We start from the raw sequence: 23,500 nt of genomic DNA on the forward strand, positions 1-23,500 counted from the left end.
CTGTAGATGATTTAATGTCAGTACCTAGTGGCAATGCCCACAAACCCGTAATCTATCACTAGTTTTAAAACCTTACATTGTATACTCTAATGCATATACTATTAAACACCCAGGGATTGTTTCAGTATTTGTGTTCATAATAGCTTTGAAAAGCTTTTCAGTGGCTCCTAAACTATCATTTCTTTTGGAGTTAAAATAACTGAAAACTGAATAGAAAAACATATGTAATGTTTTATTGTTTTCCTTACAGCAGTTAGCAATAGCTTAACTATAGCAAGCCAAAAATAAATACAAATTTTAAATAATTTCAACAATGTGTTTCATTCAAGAGGGCAACAGTAGCATTTCACGTTAATTGGACGAAAAGTCCAACACAAAGCTATGGCTTCCTGTCTGTTTTTCCCCACAGGAAGTTATGAGCACGTGGTCATTTTTCTTAATGCTTTTAAACTTGAAATTACACAATTCACATATGTATTTATTTATTTTTTATCTGTAAGGGAATTTTTTTTTTTAAAAAATGGGCAGAGAGGAAGCCATTCTTGCGTAACTGGACTCGGCCCGGCAGAAGCAGTTAAGAGACGATGCTGAACATGCAGTAAAACATGAGGAAAATACTACAGGCAAAGAACGTAAACATTGAAAATCAAAACTTAAAAGATCACCCAAAAGGCTACCGTATGTGGGCTAATTAGAAAAATCGCTTTTTGAAGTTTTCATGTACAAAGCAAAAAATGTTATTCCAAAAAAGGGTGATGTGACCATTATAAGTCACAATTAATTTCCCTGACGGTTGTGAGAGCATTAGGCAACTGAGGCAACAATGCCCTCTGTTAACCCATTCTGTAAGAGTCCAATCAAAATTCCTCCCCTGCCTGTTACACCATCCAGTCACTGATGTAAAATGTAGAAGCACACGCAAGTCAACATCCACCTAATCCACATCACCTCATTCAACCCCCCTTTACATCATTTCCTCAGAACTTTTCACAGGAAACTTGTGTGGGCAAGAGTTAAGATGTAAATAGCAATCCCCAAATCCCCAAAACTTACAAGCACACACACACACACACACACACAAACAAGCTCCCCTCTACATCCACTGTTAACTCAGTGCATTCATTTGTCATTGATGCTTCTCCATGACTTCATTTCCCTTTGTGGCTGCGTTGCTCCCATGTGCTTTTGGCAGTTGTACGGAGGCCTGGCAGGGCCACATAGTCTTTCTGGAAGCGTGAATTTGGCGTTCTCTGTCGTTTCCTCTCCCCCTGCGTGGTGAAGAAAGCATCCTGGAAACGCATGCTCGAGGCCGTTGACTAGAAAACAAGACATCAGAAAGCACCAATGAGTAATAGCAAAATGTTCCACATGGCATGAGAATATTCTGTTTGTTTATGCCAATGAAGTTTGAAACTTATGCTTTTAAAGTTTATGTGTAAATCTTGTAAATCTAATACTTACAAGTCTGCGCTTCACCTTTTTGGGGAGGTCTTCGTCTAAGGTGTAGACATCTTCTCTTTTGGCCAGCACCTGAGAGCCGTCTTCAAACTCCACCTGAGATAAGGTGAAACCAATCAGCAGCTATCCAAGAGGTTTTAAAGAAATGTGTTGCATTTATACAGTTTTCATGCACATGCACACTCAAAATCTTGCCACCAAATTTACTGAACATTTTTGCTTAAAAAAAAGCCAAAAAAACCCCCTCCTATTTACATTTAACTGTCTTCTAAATATTTTTTACTTAATCATCTTTGATACTGCAGTTACATATGGTGGTATCTGTAGGTTTGTTGCATTAATAATGCAGAACAGTCTAAGGAGCTGGGAAAGAAGGCAACTGGACTTCTTAAAGTTTCTTGAAGAAATTACACCTCTCATCCAAGAGGCTTCTTCAGATCTAAAACCCAATGCTGGAGTCTCCCCGGTATTTAAACCCTACTATTAATCATACGCCTTGTCACATGAGCCCAGGTGTCAAAATAGCATTTCCCTCATTGCCGAGCTTCAAAAATGGCGGTTTTGATTCTTGTGAAGGAGTCCGAGTTTGGATTCCAGCTCAGCTCAGCTGGAACTCTGGCCAAGCAGGTACTAAAAACACCTAATAGAAAATCCAAAAGAGAGCAGATGCTAGTGGCTTTTGGTTGCGGCAGATGGCCGCATCTCAGAGAGGCTGTTTCTGCTGGCATTTTCTTCCTGTTAAAATGAGTTTTTCCTTCCCACTGTCAACAAAGCGCTAGCTCAAAGGGAGTCATATGATTTTTGAGATTTTCTCTTTTCTTTGTATTATTGTAGGTCTTTACCTTACAATAAAAAGCACCCTCAGGCAACTGGTGCTATATAAATGAAATTGAATTTAAAATTGAATGTGGTGTCATAAGCCACCCCCTCTGCTCAATGATGGTCATTCACAGTGGGAGTCCAGTTGCTTTCTATCCAAGCTCCTTAGAGTACCATGACCTGGATAGCTGAGAACCTACACAGGCATTTATATAACACAGGCTTTTTTCTGTGTGTTTTTCAGGCTACCATTATTACAGACTATAAGAGGCCACAAAGAATTTCTTTCCCCTCACTTTAACAACATTTTTGCCAGAATGCACAAGTGTGCCGTTCCACCCCTTAGCTCTAATAAAAAAAGATCAAATAAAGACCATCTTCATGTTACCTCTGCTCTTTAAACATTAACGCTGGAGTTCTTGGAAAAAAGCAGGGGCTTCATCTCTAAAATACACCTTGACAATGGAAAGTTCTTGTCCAGCCATTTTTTCCCATCTTAATCTGACCTATATTAAACCGTCTTTGCGTCACAGGTGCATTTGTGCATAAGTAATGGTTAACGCCCAGCTCGCCTAAATAAAGCTTAAATGGAAGCTGCATGAGTCTTAGCTTAGTTAATATTTCAGTGAGTTTGAATAATGCAGATTGTCACCTCCTTCTCTTCTTCCGCCACTTTTCACTTGCTCACTCTCCGTCTTTTTCCCCCTCTCCCCATTTTCTATCTCTATGTCCAAACAGCTTTTGCTTCCTACGTCTGTCTTTTACCCTCCCGTCATCTTTAATCTCCTCTTGATCATCGTGACTTCAGCGCTTCCCTCAATCCCCCTGTCTTTTCTGTCCACACGTAGACCAGGGGACATTGACAACGTCAGCGTTGAGGGAGTTCAACAAATTTACTGCTATGCCGCTTTGACCTGCAACTATGCCTGAAAGTCTATTCAGCACAACGTGGCCATTTGTTTTTCTCTCCCATGCTCACTCACTGCTGCCGTGACTGAGTAGTTTACAGATGGATCGCATGTTCAGGTACCTGGTACATGTAGGAGACGTTGGATCCCAGGTATTTGGCACTGTAGAACAGCCCATCAGGCCATTTTACTTGAACAGCTTCCCCCACTTCAGGAGCACCCAGGTTCACACAATCTCTGCTCTGAAATACAAGAGAGTAGTAGATGGTCTGTAAGTGTCTAAGTGTTTCAAAACAATTTCAAAAAGACAGAAGAAGTCATTCAAAGTGGGTGTCAGGATAACTGCTAAAGAGAGTAATTCCCTTTGATATATTTACCTGCTAAAAAAAACTCAAGTGGACTGACAACAGCTTTTGCTATAGTCGAGAATTTGACAGTCGAGTGCTGTTGAGATCTAAACTCAAAGCTGCATACAAAACTTCTCAGCCCAAAATGGTTGAGACACTATGGTAATGTAAAGAGCAAATGGTTTTGTTTCAGTGTTCAGACAGCAGGACCTCGTGAATGCTTTGTGCTACCGTGACACACTGAATATCCCCGAGAAACTTGTTTTCTTGTCTTCTATGTAAGGGGCTTCAACACTAGACAATCAACAAGCTTTAAGGTGTACATAGCTTTTTAACAAAACAAGCACAAGGCTTCAAAACATACACATTCAGTTATTTTGGTGTAATATACAATATCTTTGGTAGCTAGCTGAGGCTCAGGACTGAATGCTCTTAACTTTAATGTGCTCTTAAATATAGAAACACACGTTTAGCTGTCAGTTTCCATACTCCCATCGAAACCCCTGGTGTGTGATATTGTATTTTTCTCTGAAAGGCCCTTTCAGAAACCCGCTGAAAGATTTACAATGAGAAACACTAGAGCATATTTTCAAAGGAGAAAAAGAAGTTCCTCTTAACGAGGGGGATTTAAACAACTGGTTTGACCTCATACAACTACGCAGTGACCTCTTGAGTGTGCGTCTAATTAAACATATCCTCACCACTATGTCCTCGGGGTACGTGTCATTAGAGAAAGAGCCATCATCAAACATGACCTCGTAGAACGTCTGGGAGGTGATCTGCGTGACCTTGGAGCTGTAGTAGCGCAGGTTCTTGTGTTTGGAGATCACCGTCTGGCCAAGTGAGATAGAAGCTTGGTTTGCTTGCTGCTTCTAGTGTAGACAGAGAGTAGCAATTAGACTAATGTATGGCAATACAGAGTAAAGTCAAACTAAATTCCACTGGGGTACAGCAATGTTATATAATAAGTGACAACTGAAATGTTCTGTTAGATTTATTTGCATTATAAAAGGCTCTGATACCCAAATCTCTGCTTTTAATACAATCAGGTTTATAGATCTGTCTCTCAAGTCATCTTGACAGCTTCTTGTACCGAGGTACAACTTTTACTTTTAATTAAGCTCAGTACGAACAGAGTATGGTTGTTATCTTTGCATTTAGAAGGGAAGAAATTGCACCATGCAAGTTAGTTGCAGCATAGTGAAGACAAACCTTAAATTAGTGTGAGTTTAAGTGTAAGTTGGGCATCAGCTCTAACAAGACCCCAAAGAAAACTTTTCTTCAGTACCAGCACAAAGAACTCATTTGTGAAAGTACATCCTTGACATTTTAGATACTGGCATTCACTCACACCACTGTGGCACAGTGCAAATGTATGCTGCGCTCACTTAAAGCGGGAACTTTCTAAAACAGCAATTAGTCTTCTAAACGAGCAGTTAATTCTGTACGGCTGTTCCAGTAGAATAACTGTTAAATAACTGAACTCAGTAATAATGATCTTTTGTGTCTTAAGCTGGTTTATCCATAAAAATAAAAAAAATGCCCAAAACTAAAACAAAAAACAACCCCCCCCCCAAAAAAAACAAAAACAAAAAACAAAAACCCAAAACAAAACAGACTTACTGCACACTTTTCTCCTCCTTTTCTAGCATAATGTTGCACTACTAACCGCACTGTCATGGACAATGTTTCAGTTTATACGTTTAATTCAGTTACCAGCATTATTATAGATGATGCAAGTGAACAAAGCAACGAGCTGAACTTGAACCTACAAGTGACTGCAGTAAATACTTAACGTCAAACTACATTAACTACCGCAATTCCCCCCAAAAACAAAAAATGCTGCTGGAACGCCGTTTAAAATGTGACTATAACCAGAATGATTTACCAAATGTCACGTGGCTCATGTTCACATACGGCTTCTTCTTGCATGATAGAGCTTTAGCGTGCATTTATAGATGGCCCAATGACTGTGTTCACAGACAATGATTTCTGACAGCAGTGTTTCCATGACAGAAACATTTCTGTTTTAAATGAAGTGCCATCTGAGGGACCAAACATCAGCGGCATCCAACATAATCTGATTTTTCAGCCCTGTCCATTGTCCACAGAGATTTCTCCAGATTCTTTAAATATTTTGGTATTATGAACTATAGAGGATTATTCTGTAATTGTTCCACAAATTATAAACATCGTTTTTAGCAATGCTCTTTTTATTCCCCATCATGCGGCTAACCAGCTGCCAATTGACGTAATTAGTTGCAAATTGTTCATCCAGCTCCTTCTTTTCAGCACCTTTTACTTTTCCAACCTTTTGTTGCCCCTTGCCCCAGTTTTAAGAGATTGTTTAGAGTGCTGCTGCTCTCAAATTCAAAATGAGCTGCTATTTTTCATGAAATATTACCATGTCTTAAGTTTTAACATTTCATATGTTTTCTTTATTCTATTGTGAACGAAATATAAACTTTTGAGTTTTTTTTAATCACTTCATTCTGTTTTTATTTACATTTTACACAGCATCCCAATTTTGGGGGAATTCCACAAGTTCAATTTTATTTGGGGTCAAATGAGAATATGTTGTGCAGAGCAGCAGTTTGTAAAGTGGGGACATTAGTTTACTATCTTACGCTTTATTTGTTTTAACTGAAACAAAATATTGAATGATTTATTATGAGCTTGTTTGTATTAAAATACAGAACATGTACATTAGAGAAGGAGGAGATCCCACGCTAACACAGTATAAAGTGTAAGGATTTTCCTGGTGTTGCAGAGACATTCACATCAGAAATAAAAGTAATCCATTGGATCTTCATCTTCTTTTATGCCAAGAGTAAATGAACATGCTTATGTTCATTCTTGCAGCCAACAACAGAACATTTGGTGTGCTTCATTAATAGAATATAGAGTTAGAGTTGGCAGAAAAAGGCTCTAGCAGGGAAATAGTAGTTGTTCATTCTTTGTTTGAGTGCAAACAAGCCACTGTGCACGCATCACGCCGATGTGTTGTTACACAGTGCCCTGTATAAGTTATGGAAGAAAGACTCGACTACAAACAAGGTGATTCAGGCAGTTCAGCTGTAGTATTTGCAACAGGTAAAACAGAGACAAAGGCATAACATAAAGGGGCCCCTTTAACAAGCTGTTTTCAATTATCTGGCGAGTAGTCATTTGTGCCACTTCCTTAATTACATTAACACAAATTATTAAGTGCTTATAATTGAGTCAGTTATTTCAAGCGTGTCAAAAACAATAATATGTCTATTTATTCCGGGCACTGGTTCAGATCAGCTGTAGCAAACACCTGTCCTATAACTTACAGCTGACGAACTCCGCGACTGGTGTCTATGGCAGGTGATTGACACAACATACGGCCAATCATCGGGCTCCATGATAACACCGGCAGCATGGGCACAGGTCACATGAAAGGAGGTGGGACACCGGCCACATGAGCACTGGATACAAGCCCCTGAGTGCCGCTTTCCCGCACAGCGTTTACGACAATAGATGCACTTCTGTAAACACATAAGGACCAGACCAAACTGTCAATAGGCCTGAATTAACTTAGGTTGCACACGAAAAGCTGGGAAAATGTTATTACTGCAAAGGAATTATAAAAACAATTGAGAGACGCCAAGAACCAAAAAATGGCCAGTGGTCTAGAACGATCAGCAGCTGCTTTTAGACAAACCAAAGGTGTTTTTAGACTGTATCCAGCTTGTTTTGTTTCAATATAACTAGATTTAAAATGCTGTCAAAGTGTTCTTCAAAAAACATTTTTTAAACAATAAGCATGTTCTTTAAGTACGTCTTTACCAAAATGTTTTCAAGCCTTACTGGAAATTATCCAAAACAATATACACAACGAATAAATAAAATCTCTAGCCTTATCGTTACAACAGGAGTATTTGTCCTCTATATCGTTATGGCTTGCGTTCTAAAGACACATAAAAACAACAGCTGGGCCGCCACTCTTGGCTTTTAGAATATATGGTCTTTTTAAAAGCATGTTGCTAACAGTTTAATAACACTAAAGTATGAATAAGATGGCCAAGCTCATCGTGACCAAGAAAACTTGATGGTTGCAGTGATTGCATTGAATTTTTTTGCTGTTGGAAACTGATTGCAAGTACATGTTGTGAAAAACTTGTTGCCCAGAGGTCAAGGATGCAACACCCTCAACTTGTGGACAACACAAGATAATTGCACAGGTCGCATTGTGGGAGGCAACAATCCCAGTACAGCTCAGACTGACTGCAATCACTCTCAGACAGATTAGCAAAGGATTCCAAAAAACTACCATCTAATTTATAATTGCAGATGGGGACTCAACTCAACTGGTTGCCAGCTGATTTATTTTCTAGTTATATTCTTATATAAAAGCAATGTCACTGAGTATCTTTATATCATTTTGCAAATTAATGTCACTATTTGTGAAAGAATTACTGAAACAGTGTCAAAACTGATGTTCTAGCTGGACTCTGAATTTAAATAGTTCATTTCTGTATATGTAGACAGCGACAGATTTGCAACAGACAGCAATAGATTTGCGATTTTCACCAGTGTATCAGTAAAATGCTGTATTATCCATGACAGACTGGATGTAACAGCCATTCAGTCGCAGTCTGGCACCAGACTTACTCCATCTTCCTGTTGCTTTATCACCATCCTGACCAAAGTTACTTTGAAGAAATGAATGAAAAGACCAAAACAGCTCTGTGTTGCTTTATATTAACAAAGATTTCTTGATCAGTACCCAGGACAAGTAACATATCATCTATATAACAGTAGTTTCCAACAGCAGCTGCTGACTCATACTGGACCGTCATATCGGATATCTCCACGACACCACTTTTGGATCTTGGCACTGCTGACATCAGTTTGATGAACGATGAACAACGATCAAACTTTTTGGTTAATTAGTACATTTGTTGTTGTTGTTTTTATATAGAAAATCAAAAGACACTGATAGAAAACATGAAATACTGTGCTTCCAGAGATGAAAGGAGGAAGTTGTGATGGACAGCAACATCCTACACACACTTAGAGTGGCTGAAGATATTATTTACACAAAGGGAAAATCATTTTACCCCAAGGGTAATAAATAAATAAAAATTCACACTGTAAATGGAAGCCCTTCAGTCGGATGTTCTCCTTTTTAAATTTCAAATGCAAACTACTGCACAATACACCTACTCCCAGTGACTGCCTTTATTGCTGTGGAGGAAACCTGACCTTACTCACTAAAGCACCCATGTCTGGTGTAAAATAAAAAAAATAAAATAAAGTAATTTAACATTTGCATTTCCACTCCAGACTTTAAAGGTTGGCTAGGAAAAACAGCAAATTAGTGACAATAGACCGCTAAGTGAATCACCGCTCAGCTGTGCCATGAACCTCTAACATAATTTAAAGCCAATATGTGCTCCAAAAAAATTATATCTGTGAAATCTGCTGTTATTGGATACGGTAGTGTAAACAAGTCATTGATAGCAGAAAATAAAATGAGAGACCCCAGTTTAATAGTCAACAGAAACATGTTATTGGACTGCTGCAATACAAAGAAACCCTCAACTTAAGCCAATCAGATGACATCATTTACGCTTTCCACAAATAAAAAGTGCTTCAATCTGTATGTTGTGGTATTTTCTTTCCTCGTTTAAGCTCTGTGAAGAGTACACAACTGCACACTGGCGAGCATAATACACATACACATCCTACACACAAACACTGCCATGCATCCATGCACAAACACACTTGAAGCGAAATTTTGTAAAAGACTATCTCTCGGGTTTCTGCACTAAACAGCCCATCAAGTCAGTTCCCTCTACTGTGGCATCTCTCTTGTCTGTCCTCTCCAACGAAAGGGAAAATATGACGACATGCCTCCCATTATAACCCCACTCGCTCCCTCTTCCTCTTTCACCCCCTTTGCATGCCTTCCATCTCACTCCATTTTCTCTAGTCTGCTCTTAATAAAACACCCATCTACGCTCTCTTCTTCGCTTCCCTGCCCTGGCTTCTGTCTTTGCAGCTTGGTTTCACATCTTACTGAAAGTAATTTATTCATTAATCTAATTCCCCGGAAATCCATGCTATAATATCGACATGTAATACGTCTATATGCAGACACGTTCCAGTGCCTCAGTGAGTTTAAGTGGGAATTAGCTGGTTTTTTAATATCTATTTCTATAAAAGGTTCCAAATTACCATATCATTGCTATATCTTGTGCATAATATTGTTGTTTACATATTGTTTAAACAGCACGTGTTGAAATATTAAGAAAATACAATATCAAAAGCACCTTATGACAGTTTAATTCCCCTGTGTATATTTCTATATAATAGGATGTGATGATGCCCAGAAACAAGAGAAGGCATCTGAGAGGTAAATAAGAAGGTGACGCTGCGCAAGTACGAACCTTTCTTAAAGTCTCTGTCCTTATCAGCTAAGCCACTGCCCTTTGTTCATTTATTTGAACAAATCAATAACTGATCTAATTAGTTGGCTCAGCGTTAATTAAATTTAACCTCTACAGCAGGGCTGGCTTCGTCTTTACAATTATCAGCTTAGCCCTCTTAATGCAGATATCAGTTGGGGATCAGTAGGTATTGTGTATAGTGAGAGACTACCCTCTTTTCCTCTTGTGAAGAAAACCAAAAGGCAATATAAATGCTGTTATCCTCCCCCACCCCCCTAATAATGAAGTTTCTTGTCCTTTCTGTTCCTGAGCTGAGGGAGAAGCAGTCAGTGCTTTTCTCGGTGACTAACTTGGCCTACATTTCGTAAAGCCTTTTCCCATACCTCCTACATTATGGACAGCACTGCACAGATGAACTGGCCCGACTGTCTAGTCCACTTATTGAGGCCAGCATAACAAGATTCTAGCTGGCATGCACTGTGTGCAAAATCTGCGTTCGTATTTCTGCAAATGAGCACTTATGTACATATATTGGCAGGGGAGGGGACAAAATAAAATAATGCCAATTAGATCACAAAGTAATATAAACATGTAAGAATAATTGTATGTTTTAATGCGTGTGTGAACTTCGCCAATTTCTCCCCTGTGACTTCTGCAGTGTGTATTCGGGTGCCTGTGTTGAGCCATGCGTTAAGAACATTCCCACAGTAAATTATGAATGTGTATGTGTGCACATCGGTGTGCGTGTGTTGTATGATAGTAAATTATGAATGTACTGAGCTGCTGCAGGGGCAACGGGTCCAATGCGAACTTCAGAACACGTGGCTCGGGGATTGAATCTACAAATGACAACGCAGACAAAACAGAAAGGTAGTCTGTACGCCATCCTCGAAACTTTGAGAGAAAGTCTGCATCACAGGCGCACACTTTCTACTGGTGTACATGTGAAGGACATATTGGTTATTCATGCACACTGTGTGATAAAGCATTTAACATCTAAAGCAAGGAAGTGCCACTTCCTCTAAAAGGAATTTAGGTCCTTCATATACTTATATTTTGGCCATCACGTAGGTCATGTCAGAGGCTTTTATGAGCACCCTGCCTCTTCCCCGTCTGGACTATAATTTTCATTTTGTTCAGATTTCAGCCTGCGGATATGGAAACTGACTTTGTGGTTTGTGCTTTCATATCCAAATGAGCTTAATTTCAATGTGGTGTGAGAAGATATGAACCATATCCCTGTAAATACCCTATGGGTAATGTCACTGTGTCCACAGAGTTAGCATCCCATTCAGTGTCAGTGCAGCAATATTCCTTGAACTATTTTTGGGTCATGTATAAACCTAAATATGCTGGTTCCCTGTGGTGAAGTATGACATTTTAGTTATAACTGAAGTCTATTCACTCAGATGTCGTTTTCTGAGGGACTGATAACTAAACTCAAACTGGATATCATTGTGTTACGCTGAAAAGTCTTCTTACCATTTCTTTAATTTGGAAGTGGAGGTACTTCCAAATTTCCCCTGACTGCAACCTCCAGCAACCAGGTATAGAAAACACACCTTTCCCAAGTGACTGGTGGTTAGCAGGGGGTCACTGACGCGTTTCTAGGCTGGCATGGCCGAGGCTTTAGGAATCAATTTCAATGTAGCTGCCAGCAACCTCCAGCAACCATGTGCAATGTTATCAGGGAATACCTCTTTTTCCCTCATGACCAGAGGTTGCCAGATGGTTGCTGACAGGTCTCTAGGCCTTTGTATCCGAGGCCTATACTACCTTTTTCACAACCCTTCTTAGAAGCCCAGATCTGTCCAGTTCATCTGTGCATTTGCAGTTTGACTATGGACAAAAATGAACTTCATTTTATGTCGGGGGACAAATGAGATCTAGTTCTCTGGCTATGAGCTAGAAACCCCTGAGACCTGATTCATCTTCCTTTTTTTCTTCTAAATACCATTCATGGTGTTGTATATTCTTCCTTTTTTGTGACTGTGAAGGCATGGACTTTTACTGTAACATCCTCAGGCCATCGCAGCTGTGCTGTGCTGTAACGAAAGCTCAAAACAAGACTTCTAAAAACAGCAGCAGGGCTGGAAGTGGCGCATCACTGCATTCAAACACAACTTTGGAAGGGACAACGGCCAGTGTTAAATTGAGCATGGCTTTTAATTTTTGTTGTATAACTTTGTAATCTCAGCTCATATATATTAATGATGTATTCACATCATTGTTACTTTCAGCTCACGCAACCCATTTTGAACAATAAACTGATTTATTAATGTATCTTTTGTCATGAGCTGTTTTAAGGAGTCCTAAACTGTGATTTATTACATATGCTTCTAAGAAGAATTGAACTTATCCCATCTCTGTGATCCATCTTATGTGAGGATGTGCTTCTCCAACACTTTGCTTTCTGCTGACTTATCACAGTGCCTGCAGCAGAAAGCTAAGTATAGTGGCAACATGTCAGGTCTGCTGAGACGCACTGCAGCTCCCTCATTAAACAAACACATACACACTTAATAAATGCACAAGCACATGCACTCAGGGAGGCAGACATACACCTGCACACATATAGACAAACATCAGCACACAGAGTCTTACACACTTACACACACACACACACACACACACACACACAAACCCCCCCACTCCCACCCACCAGTGGTTAATTATCTAGCTTTGATTGCGGGCATGTTCGTCTCACATTGTTAATTAGAACTGTGAACACTTCATTAATTAGACCAGGACAGTCCTCAAGGAGTGTGTGTGGTGTGCGGGTGTGTGTCTGTGTGTTCTCACCAGTTTATATCGCTGCATGGGGATCCTGCTGGTGTCGATGGGACTCCTCTTGGATTCATTGCTGAACCTCGCCTCTGGCAATGCTACTGCACACATCACGTGAGCCCATCTATACACACAAACAAATTAATACATTGTGATGATTAAGATACCCAGACAATTCATTTGGCTGAGCTCTAGAGATGAGGGATAAGTGTGCAGAGCTAATCACAGAACAAAAGCTCGTCTCACTTGTCGTTTTGGGTTTTCTTTAGAGCGCCACCTCTGAGGTTGCAGAGACAGCATTCCTGGGAAAAGAGAAAAATGAGTGAGAAAGACGAAATGCAGATATTTTTCTTCTAGTCACCAAAATCTATACACGTGCCACAGAGGAAGATATTTCTGCTTATTAAATAGTCAGAAAGAAGAAAAAATTAGTTGTCTTTATTGTATACAGTGATCACACTGCAGTGTGTCAACTACCACATATGAATATGGTCATCTATATTTTTAAGATATTACTGACTGTTCTGACTAGGGTCAGATCTTTGGGTGAGCCATCATCATCAGCTATAACGTATAATCATTTTAACACTAGTTCACATTAAAATTTTAGGATAGCACTGCTATTCTCCTTATACACCACAGTCATACTTGAATCAAAGGTATAAAATTGTCTTACTGCTGTAAAGTTTCCCTCGGTACAGCGATCACATGACCATTGTTCACTGATGTCGTCTGCAGAAACACCGTAACAACCTAAAGTAAGAAGGGATGGATCAAAAATCTGTAGCAAAAATACTCACTGACTCCTCAAATGCTATTAAACTGTTGTGTCAATGGGTTGGGAGAGAAACAGCAGACTTGACAGTAAATGGCAAGATAATTTTATGTTATTAAGGAAACAAAATGTCACAACAAAAGACAGAGTTGGTGTACAATTCATCGTTGTTTACGAAGGCGTCCGTCTGTGTGGGTTTATCTCATGTTAACGTGTGTCATAGCACGCTGTCATTTTAGACACTTCACAGCAGCAACTTTGCTTTTTGGTCTGAGTCCTCGCGTCCAAATGTTTTTCCAAAATAAAAAATGGCCTTGAACAGAAAAACACTGGGATTTCATTTAGTAAAACAAACGTGATCTTATTCAAAGCTGGCAGCTGATTACAGTCCATGAGCTAGAGGCTTTAGACACGTAGGTTGGGAATTTTTATTTGAAAAAACACACTTGAAGTCTGTATATGTGTGCATGTCACTATTCTTTTCCTGCATTATCCATCAGAAAACCAAAAACAAAATCTAAGCCCACCTCTGTTTCCTTTCCAGAGTTCAAATAACAGAACGGGCAGAAAGCTACATCAACATGTACTTATTGTTGGGGCTCGAAACCGAACTTGTGGCTTTTTCATCAGTGTCAAATGACATACACTTCATCTCTAACTCCCACCCCACCAGACTTACAGACACACACACAATAAATGCACAACATCCTAGACCAAGCAGACTAAAAATATGGCAAAGTGAACGTTAGTAAGAGTGACTCAAACTGACTGAAAGCTGGGCATACTGCTGTCTAAGTCTTTTAAAAGTAGCTGCGTTTGCACGCGCGTCTGTGTACGCGCGTGCGTAAGGCCGGCTGGAGGCTTAAGATATCGAAATGTGCATGATTGGGACAGAGATCCGTGTGAATGAGGGATTACGACAATGCACAATGTGTCGTGTCTGAGTAGCCTGGAAAAGAAAAGCTCCAGGGATTTTTTCTTCCCTTTTTTAAGAAAATGTGTGAGAGCTTGTTACTGGCTTGGGGATTTTGAACAGGAACTGTGTGTGGCGGAAACAGAGGATTCACCCCCAGTCTGACGAGGGAAATAAAATACTCCAAACCACAAAGAAAGGGGGGAGAAAGGGAAACAGAGAGAGGGTGGAACATACAGAAGAAATGAGTCAGGATTTAAACCCACTGACCCTCTAATAATGACATCAGTAACACAAGCACAACATGTGAAAACGAAGAATGTCGCCTGGTGGTAAGTGGTAAACAGATGGCATGAAGTTTAAAAACTATACACATCAGTTTGTATCTTCTACCCCCCTCCTCTCACACAAAAAAACTCAAATATATGTGCTACTGTTGCCTTGTGCATACATACTTGCATGGACCTGCAAGCAACAGCTCTGGCAGTAGAGCAGAGGGGAGGTGCCGTCTTCCTGCAGCAGTGGGTTAGTGGGAGTAGGGGGGCAATTCTCCTCCCGAAAAGAAAAGCAGATCTCTGGGATCAGGGGCTTGCTTCTCCTAAACCCTCCACCATGAGGTGAGGGACCCTCCATTGGAGATGAAGATTGGAAGGTGTCTTTAGCTACCATAGGCTTATTATCCTCTGCTTTGTCTTCCGCCTAGGGGAGGAAGAGACTGTAATTTTCATGTATAAAAACCTCTGACAGACGAAAAACTCAAAATTGTCTCTCCAGACTGAACTTTAACTACATTTAGAGCTGGAAATGTGCTGAAAAGCTGCAATTATCAGTAAAGCGGTTGGATTTAAAAAAAAAAAAGAAAAGAAAAAAAAAGACATATGAGCTCAACACAGGATAAGAACCACTGACCAGTGTAATACTGAAACAACCTCTAATTGGAGTAGCAAAAATGCTAGCCAAATGCGGGAAATGATGTAAACACAGAATGAAATGTGATCTTTCAACATTCTCAAGAGAAGAAAGTTGCAATGCGCACTCAATTTACACCAGTGGAACTGTGCATGTTTTAAAGACAATCATCTCCCAATTTGTGCTGACCTCCCCTTTACCTGATAGTAGGGCATGAAAAGTGTGCACACTGCACAGTACGGCTGCATGGTGGCTGCATGAGCATTGTACTCCCTCTCTGTTGAGAAGCAGCTCTTTTTGTTCTGCCACAGGTAGACAAGCGGCTTTGCCCACGCTTCCATTTCCTGCCCCTCTTCTTCTGCCAAGCTTGCTTCAGGTGGCTCTAAATGGAGACGAAATAAAGCCTTACTTACTCTGTAATCACTCATCTATTCAAACGGTGGTTTCTTTTACTGGGGCGCGGACAATGATTCATGCAATTCCAACCACGAATCTCTTGCCTGGTAGTTTGTTAATTAAGCCTTTTCTGAATGTGAAATAATCATCTGGCCAGAATATCAAAAAACGCAACACAAAGTGAATTCTGCAGCATTTTCTGCACAGAATCGCTGCAGAAGTCAGAGCTAATCCGGCCGCTGTGGTGACAATTTCCTCCAGTGACTTTAAAAACATTTTCACGGAATAGACGCCTGTCAGTTTCCAAATTTGCTCAAAAATAATTAAGCACTCTCATGATCATAAAACAGGCTTCTCACAGCCATGGTCATTTCTTACTCGCAGATAAACAACTACAACGGCTGCTGAATTATTCATCCTTTCTCACAACTACAGAGATGATAAATGTGACTGTGTGTGTATATGCACATTAGTGGTTGTTAATGGAGGCCCCCCTCCCCCCACCCCATTAAAACCATGAAAACAAATAGAATATCTATCACTAGATCATTTTACTGTGGTAGGCCCGAGAATTAAATGTGTTTGGTTTATGTGTGCATTGACGTCAAAAGAATCATTTCGGAGGGACATAAAATTTGAAAAATGAGGAGGGGAAGTATGGACCACAGGGTGGAATGGCTCACTGTGGAAAAACACAAATTTTACCTGAGTGTACTTTATATTTGTCAAGACTGTTGTTCATGCTGCTAACAGAGTCAGTTCTATTACTTCTGAGTATATTGTGTTAGAAATACAAACTTTTACAAAGTATGCGTTATTGTTTTTGGACTACAAAACGGATTAACATCTAAATGTTGTGATGATTGCATTCTTGTTCGCTCCAGTGCAACCAAAAAGAAGTCTAACGATCATGGGTTCTGGCCCGGTGCCACCCACCATGCAGTACTAACCACAACAGGAAATGTCCCTGGGTTTTTTATTGAAATAAGCTTGACTCTTGGCTTATACTGTGTGCATGTGTCGCTGTCTAAATGTCTTTTTTAAGGCTCAACCATAGCAATACCTTTCATCGAACTGTGTTAACTGTATATATGCGTGTGTTTTTTCAGTGTGCCCACCGTCGTCACTGGCAACCTGTTGTTTGACAGCAGTTGGTACAGCCCTTGCGGTGGGTTTCCTGAGTGGGTGACGCCAGCTCTTAGTGGTCCTCTTCATTGACAGGGCAGGATACTGGCATGGACAGGGATTGATTGAAGGTGTTAAACATTATTTTTTAGTTTCTGTAATGTGTAAACTATTATAATTGACTATTTAAAAAAAACACTCACAGCACAAACCTCCCCAGGTTCCAGGCCTGATTCATTGCACTTATAATTATTTGTATCATTTATTTCTTCTTCTTCATCATCATCGTCGTCATCAGAGGAGTCACTACTGCTCTCTCTCTTGGCACTGTGCTGCTCTGCCTCATCGTCATCAGATCCTCCTTCTTCCATATCAGACACCCTATCCTGTTCTCCATCTCCCGTTCTGAGAGGTGAAACAGCAGTATCCGAATGGAGTCTCTCCTCAGCTTCCCTTTGTCTCCCCAGCTCCCTGCATAGGGACAGCGCGTCAGCCCCATCATCTCTTTGCAACTCGTACTCTCCACAAAGCCCCAAAGGCTCCATAGCACCAACTGAAACTAGAGAAGTGGGCTCGAGTTGAGCCCAGGTGAGAGGCCCACTTTCTCCTTCCTGGTTTTCAGACTCACGTAGTTCTTGCTCAGGGTTTTCCAGGTCAGTGACCTCTTTGCACTGAGGTTCAGTCCACATGGTGTAAGGTAGAGGGTCGTGGGTAAAGTCAGAAGGGAGCTCTGGGTGCAGACTTTGGATGAGGACTGCAGGATTTTGGGAATTAAAGTTTTTCCAGATACTACTGGAAAATGTTTTAGGCTCTGTGTATGTGTGCTGGGGTGTACAAAAGGAAGAGGAGTATGTAGTGTGATGCTGTAGTTGTAATGCTGAGTGGCTGTCACTTTGAGTGCATAATGGAGGGGCAGGGGCTGGGATGTTTTTGTTCGAGGTACTGAATCCGCCTTGTCTTTGAAATGGATCTTTGGAATTATCTTTATTTGCAAACTCTTGTAAGTTGGGTTTCTGTTCTCTTTGAGGTGCAGTGCTCTGAACAAGCTGCCCAAGGGAGGCATTGTTCGGTGCAGTAAGATTTTCCAGCTTTGCGTGATCCTTGTCAGCAGCAACTGCAGGCATTATCATCATTTCATGGACACCACCAGATGTTATTTTGTGCATACCACTGGCAGTTAAATGAGCCGTTTTTCCTTCTGAACCAGACACCGCTGCCCCTTCACAATTATATGGGGAATTTAAATGCCAGTTGTTGGCATGTTCTCCTGTATGAAGTTCTGCTGACATCACTAAATCAGCCTCTTTCTCTTCTTGTCTGGCTCCATGTGAGGATGAAGAGCCAGTTGGCATCTCCCTTTGAAGCACAGGTGCAATCTGGTGACTACACGATCGAGATTTTGAAAAATCAGTCAGGCCATCATCAGCAGGCGTAAGCGAGGGCATCTCTTGGGTCAGTTCAGGTGGCAAAGGGCAAATTCCAACCTTATCTGCAGGCTCCGGAGTGAGTTGTGGCATATCCACTGCATTCCTCTGCAGGAGAGGGGGGGGGAGATTTTCCTCAGTGTTACTTTTTAAAATGCGATTGTGTGTAGAAGGGGAGCTACATGATGTGCAGCTACCCCCCTCTACTGGCTCACTTTTTAGATCATAAAGTGCTTCTGTAGTGGAGTGTGGATTGATAGGCTTCAAATCAACAACTGCGTCCGTTCTCTCTGCTTTAAAGCTGTTGTTAGAGTAACTCTCTGTACCTGTGTCCATGCTGCAATCAGTGTTGAATATTTCACTTAAAGTGTCTTCTCTGCATACTGAAGCAGATGTGTGAGCTTTAGAAACAGGGGAACACAAGTTCACCACAGTCTCATCAGCAGTGCTTGTGTGGGAAGTTGAGTTGTGTTCACTGGCTTCCACAGGAGGCATCCTGATTGAGCAGTCTTTACGAGATGAGAGGTCTCTTTGTTCAGAAGTGGGACACCTTGGCTCGTTAATTCCTGGATCTGCCTGAGTAGCCACAGGCCTTTGTCTGAGACTTTCAGCAGTTCTGCTTGTGAGACCTGGCCCTGAGAGGTATTGTGGGTCAATATGAGTGTCTGTTTCTGCCTTAAGGTCATCCTTCAAAGGTGAGGCAGGGGGACTATCGTGAGAGTCATGAGAGTGGTCTTTAGAAACCCCCAAACTTTTACTCTCTACACGATTTACCTTGACCACACACATCTGTCTGCAAGGACCTGTTGAGAATAAAAGAATGGCTGGCTAAAATATGAAAAACAGTCACTGCCAAAAGTTTTTACAGACCTCACATGAAGGAGTTCACAAATATAAGAAACCAGGAACACAGACAGCTATGTACATAAAAAAAAATTAAGTAATATCTCAAATATCTTCTTTATCATCTGTCAGTTTCTTACCAGAGAGCTGAACAGAGTTTTGACTCTGGTTGTGCTTTGACTCAGCTTCCTTTTTCTTCTCTTTCTGCTCTTTTTTGCCGGTTGTCCCAGCCACAGACCTTCGTACCTTCGGGCCGGGAGGACCTGCCGAACTTTTCCTCTTGCTTTTCAGCGCTGAGGTGCCATCCAAGTCAACGGGCTCTTCTGTGGTCCTGAGGCGCTTGGAGCGCATACGAGAGTGGCTGCTGTCAGAAGGTGAAGAGATCAAAGAAGATTAAAACTCAAAACCCTGAACGAAACCGAAAAACAATGAAAGCATTAAAAGCGAATGTAGAAAGATTTGCCTTTTGAGAGGGCAAATACTAGATCACCAATGACTGCACCAAAGCTACCAGTCGTTAAATTATCACAATCCAATGCATATATGCACTCTCTCTTTCCTACTCCAAATGAAGTGCCCACTACCACCATTAACCCTACTCGATGTAATAATGTGCCACAAGCTGTTTACGCATGAATTCAAGAGGACAATATTGGGTGAAGAATGTTGGGACATTGTCTGAAATTGTCAGCCACATTATCACTACTGAAAATAGCCCATTTGGCTAAGACAAGCGTGTAGCATGGATAGTATTTGCAGCAGACAGGACACACGCCACCGACGCTGTGAATGCTATCTGACATATGTACAATAAGACATTACACGGATTTTCTACTACTGAGCTGGAACGTTAGAAACTCACGTGTACCTCCTGTTGTTAATATCTAGAAAAGTTCAGGTTTTCAGTGAAGGTGTGAAAATAACTAAAGAAAAGAGAATAAACATTGCATGAATATAAACAAAGTACCCTTTGTTTCCAGAATTGGTCTTGCGGCGCCTCTGCAACCAGCTCTGCAGCTCTGGTGTTGTACTGGGAGTGGCAAGTGTGTGGTCAATTGACGTTGAATCTTTACCCAGCATCCAATTAGCATATTTGTCAGGCTGAAAACGCTTCACAAAAGGCTCCATTGATATCTTTACCATGTCTTTGCTACACGTGCACTACAGGAGGAAAAAAAAAAGAGATCTCTAGTTTAGATTTATATTAAAGAGATTTCTTTCAGCATAAGACTCCACAATAGACTCAAGGCTAAATAGCAAGATATTCGTTTTTTGTGATGATCTTTGGCCAAAACTTTACAACAACATTACCAAAAAACTTGGGATGCTATTCAAAATGTAAATAATTTAGATCTTAAATCCATATATTTGAGATCTAAATTATGATTATACTGAATTAAGTGCACTCTTACCTGTGTAGCAACCTTTCCATAGTCGATCCAACGTAAAGTGGCAAAGTTGGTTGACTCTGCACAGTTGAATCCATGATTGAACCCAGCATGGTAACCGTAAGGAAAGGTGATCATAAACTCTCCGGCTTCCTGAGTAATCTGGCAATTTGTCATATAAGAAGGAAAGAAAGAGGAGCAAAAGATTGGTTTATATGTGTGTATGTGAGTGATTGACCTTTAAATGTCCTCGTGGTTTAAAAATAATAATAACACAGAAAAGAAATGAAAAGTTTAAAATAAACCACTGAGGATTTCTGCAACCAATAAAAATTAACACTGCCTATTTTAGAAGCAGCAAAAGCTGTTTTCAAACAGGTGGTAAATAAAGGAACTAAGACTGAGAGTAATTCTTCAAAGGGACAGAGAACCTACCTTATCAAAGGGAATACCATACTTCTTCAGTACAGAAGGGGAGATTAGAGTCATCTTATGACGAAGGAAAGCTTCACACCCCTTGATGCTACTGGGAAAAAAACCTGACAGAAACACACACATACACAAAAAAAACCATTAGAGAGACTTAATCTGTCAGAGAGAAAAAACAAAACAAAAACAGGTGAATGAAAAAGCCAAATCGAAAAGCTGTGTGAGAACTGGCTTATTATCGACTGCTACATTTTTAATATTTATCGAGTAGAGTGACATTTTTTTCCATAATGGAAACCAAAGATTATTTCAATTATTAGCTTATCTTAAACATAATTACTTTCCCTGATAAATGGTGAAAGAAATACAGCAGTATTCTGTTTAGAATGAATTCAACTACAGCCAGAAAAAACCCTAAAACATTGTACTTAAACTTAAACAATAGTCAGCAATTAATTTTGTATCTGTCAATTCACTGATGCATTGTGCAGTCACGTCAGTACCATCTATCCTAGAGAAAGAACTGCAATTATTTATGTTCTTTTTTTTTTTTTTACAATTTAGCATAGTGGACTGGACTCTCATATATAAGAAATTGGAAATGGCTGTCTGTAACAAAAAATTATTTTGGGTCATAAACCACTTTTGGATTTGCAGTTTCATGTGCAAACCATGGCTGTAATGTGCAAATACTAAATGACACAGTTTCTCTTAGAAAAGCTGTTCCAGCTGCAAAACAAACACATGCAATACATTCTACTAAAAGACAGTTTTTAGTTTTACTAACGTCCATGAAAATGCTGTATGGAGGTGTCTTGGGGATAGCAGGCTTTAACGGAACAATAAGACAAAAAGATCTCTGTCTCTGTTCATCTCTGTTCATCCACTCAAAAAAGAAGATCATTGCAACAACCAGTACTTTGTTTACAGTGGTCTATATAGTCTGACAAAGCAAGGATGGTAAACTAGACAATGACTTCAAGTTTAATTATTCAGACACCATTTCAGCAGAAAAAAAAAAGACTAACAGATTAAAATTGAGCTCATCTGATTTGTAAGGGTGACCTTAATACATACAATACAATCCAGGATACAATCCAGCTTTATAAGTCGCTGAGACCCCAAGCAACATCAGTACTCTCAACGATTTATGAAATAGATAAAGTGAGATATGCAGACAAAGAAAAACATAACAAAAACCATCAGTAACAATTAATTGGAAACTAATATTAAGTCATTTAAATGCCATACTGAAACTGAAATGTATAGGCATGGACATACGGCTAAACCAAATATTGTGTGGTTTTTCATTAAAACTATCCAACATTGGTTGGATTGGTTCAGAGATTTGTTTGAATGTCTTGATGTGACACATGAATAAACACAAAAAAACAAATGTAGGACAGGAGTATCTATCAGCAGCTTTCATTTTGTAATACAGCTTTCAGTTTAAAGGAGGCTGGAGAACCCTGAATTATATGTATTTGTCTTTCTTCTCAAATTAGTTGTCTTTCAACTTACTGAGCGAGCCAATCGGCATTTCGACTGCATTTTACATCTATTTTACATGGGCTTATGTGTTTATGGATTTGTCAGGTTACATCTCTTTGCAGCCAGAGTTCATTAGCATGCTACATCTAGGTTGTTCTCTCGAGCGCACTCAGATTAATTATGAAGTGGATATTGTTGTTTAATGCAGACCTGCCTCTGTATGCTGCGATCACGATTCAATATTTGTTAAATTACCCAACCCAACTCCTTTTAATCTTTTACCTGTAGCCAGGCGCTCCAGTCTCTTCCCATGCTCGGGGGGGATGGCATACCTGTTAAAGACAGAGATATGGAGCAGAGAGTTATTTTTGACTGTGTATGAACATGCTCTGTTAATTATGTCTACGGGGCACCATGTGTTGACAGTTGCAAACAAACTTTCAATGAGCATTTGCAGTTTCAAGACTGCCATCAAGTGGTGGACAAGTGAAAAACTTCAGAAAGGTGGATCAAGCTTTTAATACACTGCACTGTTATTTTATATGTAATCTTAACAACATACAGCATGATCCTATCATTAATCCCCCAGCTGTGCTCACACTCCTTTACAATTACCCATATTTTTCCAGCATATGTGACCATTTAAGGTATTATATTAAATCTTGGCCACTATAATATTTCAAAATTCAAGCCCAGTTATGTGTCCGATAAGGACACAGTAACCATCGGTGATTGCTGCTGAGTTATGAGTTTGCAGAATTTCAAGATGACCTTATTCTGTGTCTTCTCGTTCATGCTGCTGATGCAACCTGAATATATAATCTTCTCAAACTTCCCTGCAAGAAATCCATGAAGCGTGACAAGATTCCCTCTAGGTTTGACTAGGCATTCCATTTGACTAGTACCATCCACCCTCAGGTGTGTGGAATTTCTATCATCATACCACCTGTCAGTTTAACACGGCAGTGAGAGACAGGGTGAGAAAAGGAAGCAAACCTCAGGTAGAGGTGACACGGGGAGTTTGGGAGAGGAGGGGGAGGGTATACAGGATTGAGAAGAGGTGAGAGAA

The 23,500-nt window shown here is 40.2% G+C and overlaps 1 protein-coding gene across 3 annotated transcripts in view; it reads right to left on the reverse strand.

Annotated features, from left to right (window-relative positions):
* Positions 1-235: 235 nt before the first annotated feature.
* Positions 236-23,500, reverse strand: part of kdm4c (lysine (K)-specific demethylase 4C) — a 30,507-nt gene continuing 7,242 nt past the window's right edge. The window contains exons 6-22 of one of the 3 annotated variants that reach the window (XM_085357024.1): positions 22,714-22,763; positions 20,947-21,050; positions 20,536-20,673; positions 20,091-20,284; positions 19,264-19,484; positions 17,060-19,083; positions 16,850-16,961; positions 15,536-15,717; positions 14,882-15,125; positions 13,415-13,491; positions 12,985-13,040; positions 12,754-12,862; positions 6,850-7,044; positions 4,234-4,404; positions 3,308-3,427; positions 1,462-1,554; positions 236-1,316 (exon numbers count right to left, since the gene is read on the reverse strand). In XM_085357024.1, coding sequence (XP_085213150.1) covers positions 1,149-1,316; positions 1,462-1,554; positions 3,308-3,427; positions 4,234-4,404; positions 6,850-7,044; positions 12,754-12,862; positions 12,985-13,040; positions 13,415-13,491; positions 14,882-15,125; positions 15,536-15,717; positions 16,850-16,961; positions 17,060-19,083; positions 19,264-19,484; positions 20,091-20,284; positions 20,536-20,673; positions 20,947-21,050; positions 22,714-22,763 — 4,258 coding nt within the window. In that variant the 3' untranslated portion in view covers positions 236-1,148. Of the gene's footprint in view, positions 1,317-1,461; positions 1,555-3,307; positions 3,428-4,233; positions 4,405-6,849; positions 7,045-12,753; positions 12,863-12,984; positions 13,041-13,414; positions 13,492-14,881; positions 15,126-15,535; positions 15,718-16,849; positions 16,962-17,059; positions 19,084-19,263; positions 19,488-20,090; positions 20,285-20,535; positions 20,674-20,946; positions 21,051-22,713; positions 22,764-23,500 lie in introns of all 3 variants that reach the window. The other 2 variants (XM_085357023.1, XM_085357025.1) reach the window with 2 other exon arrangements.

This window comes from Diplotaxodon limnothrissa, linkage group LG6, assembly GCF_057381915.1.
Source record: "Diplotaxodon limnothrissa isolate DT_005_m linkage group LG6, D_limnothrissa_male_GT1.1, whole genome shotgun sequence".
In the NCBI taxonomy this organism is placed as follows: Eukaryota; Metazoa; Chordata; class Actinopteri; order Cichliformes; family Cichlidae; genus Diplotaxodon; species Diplotaxodon limnothrissa.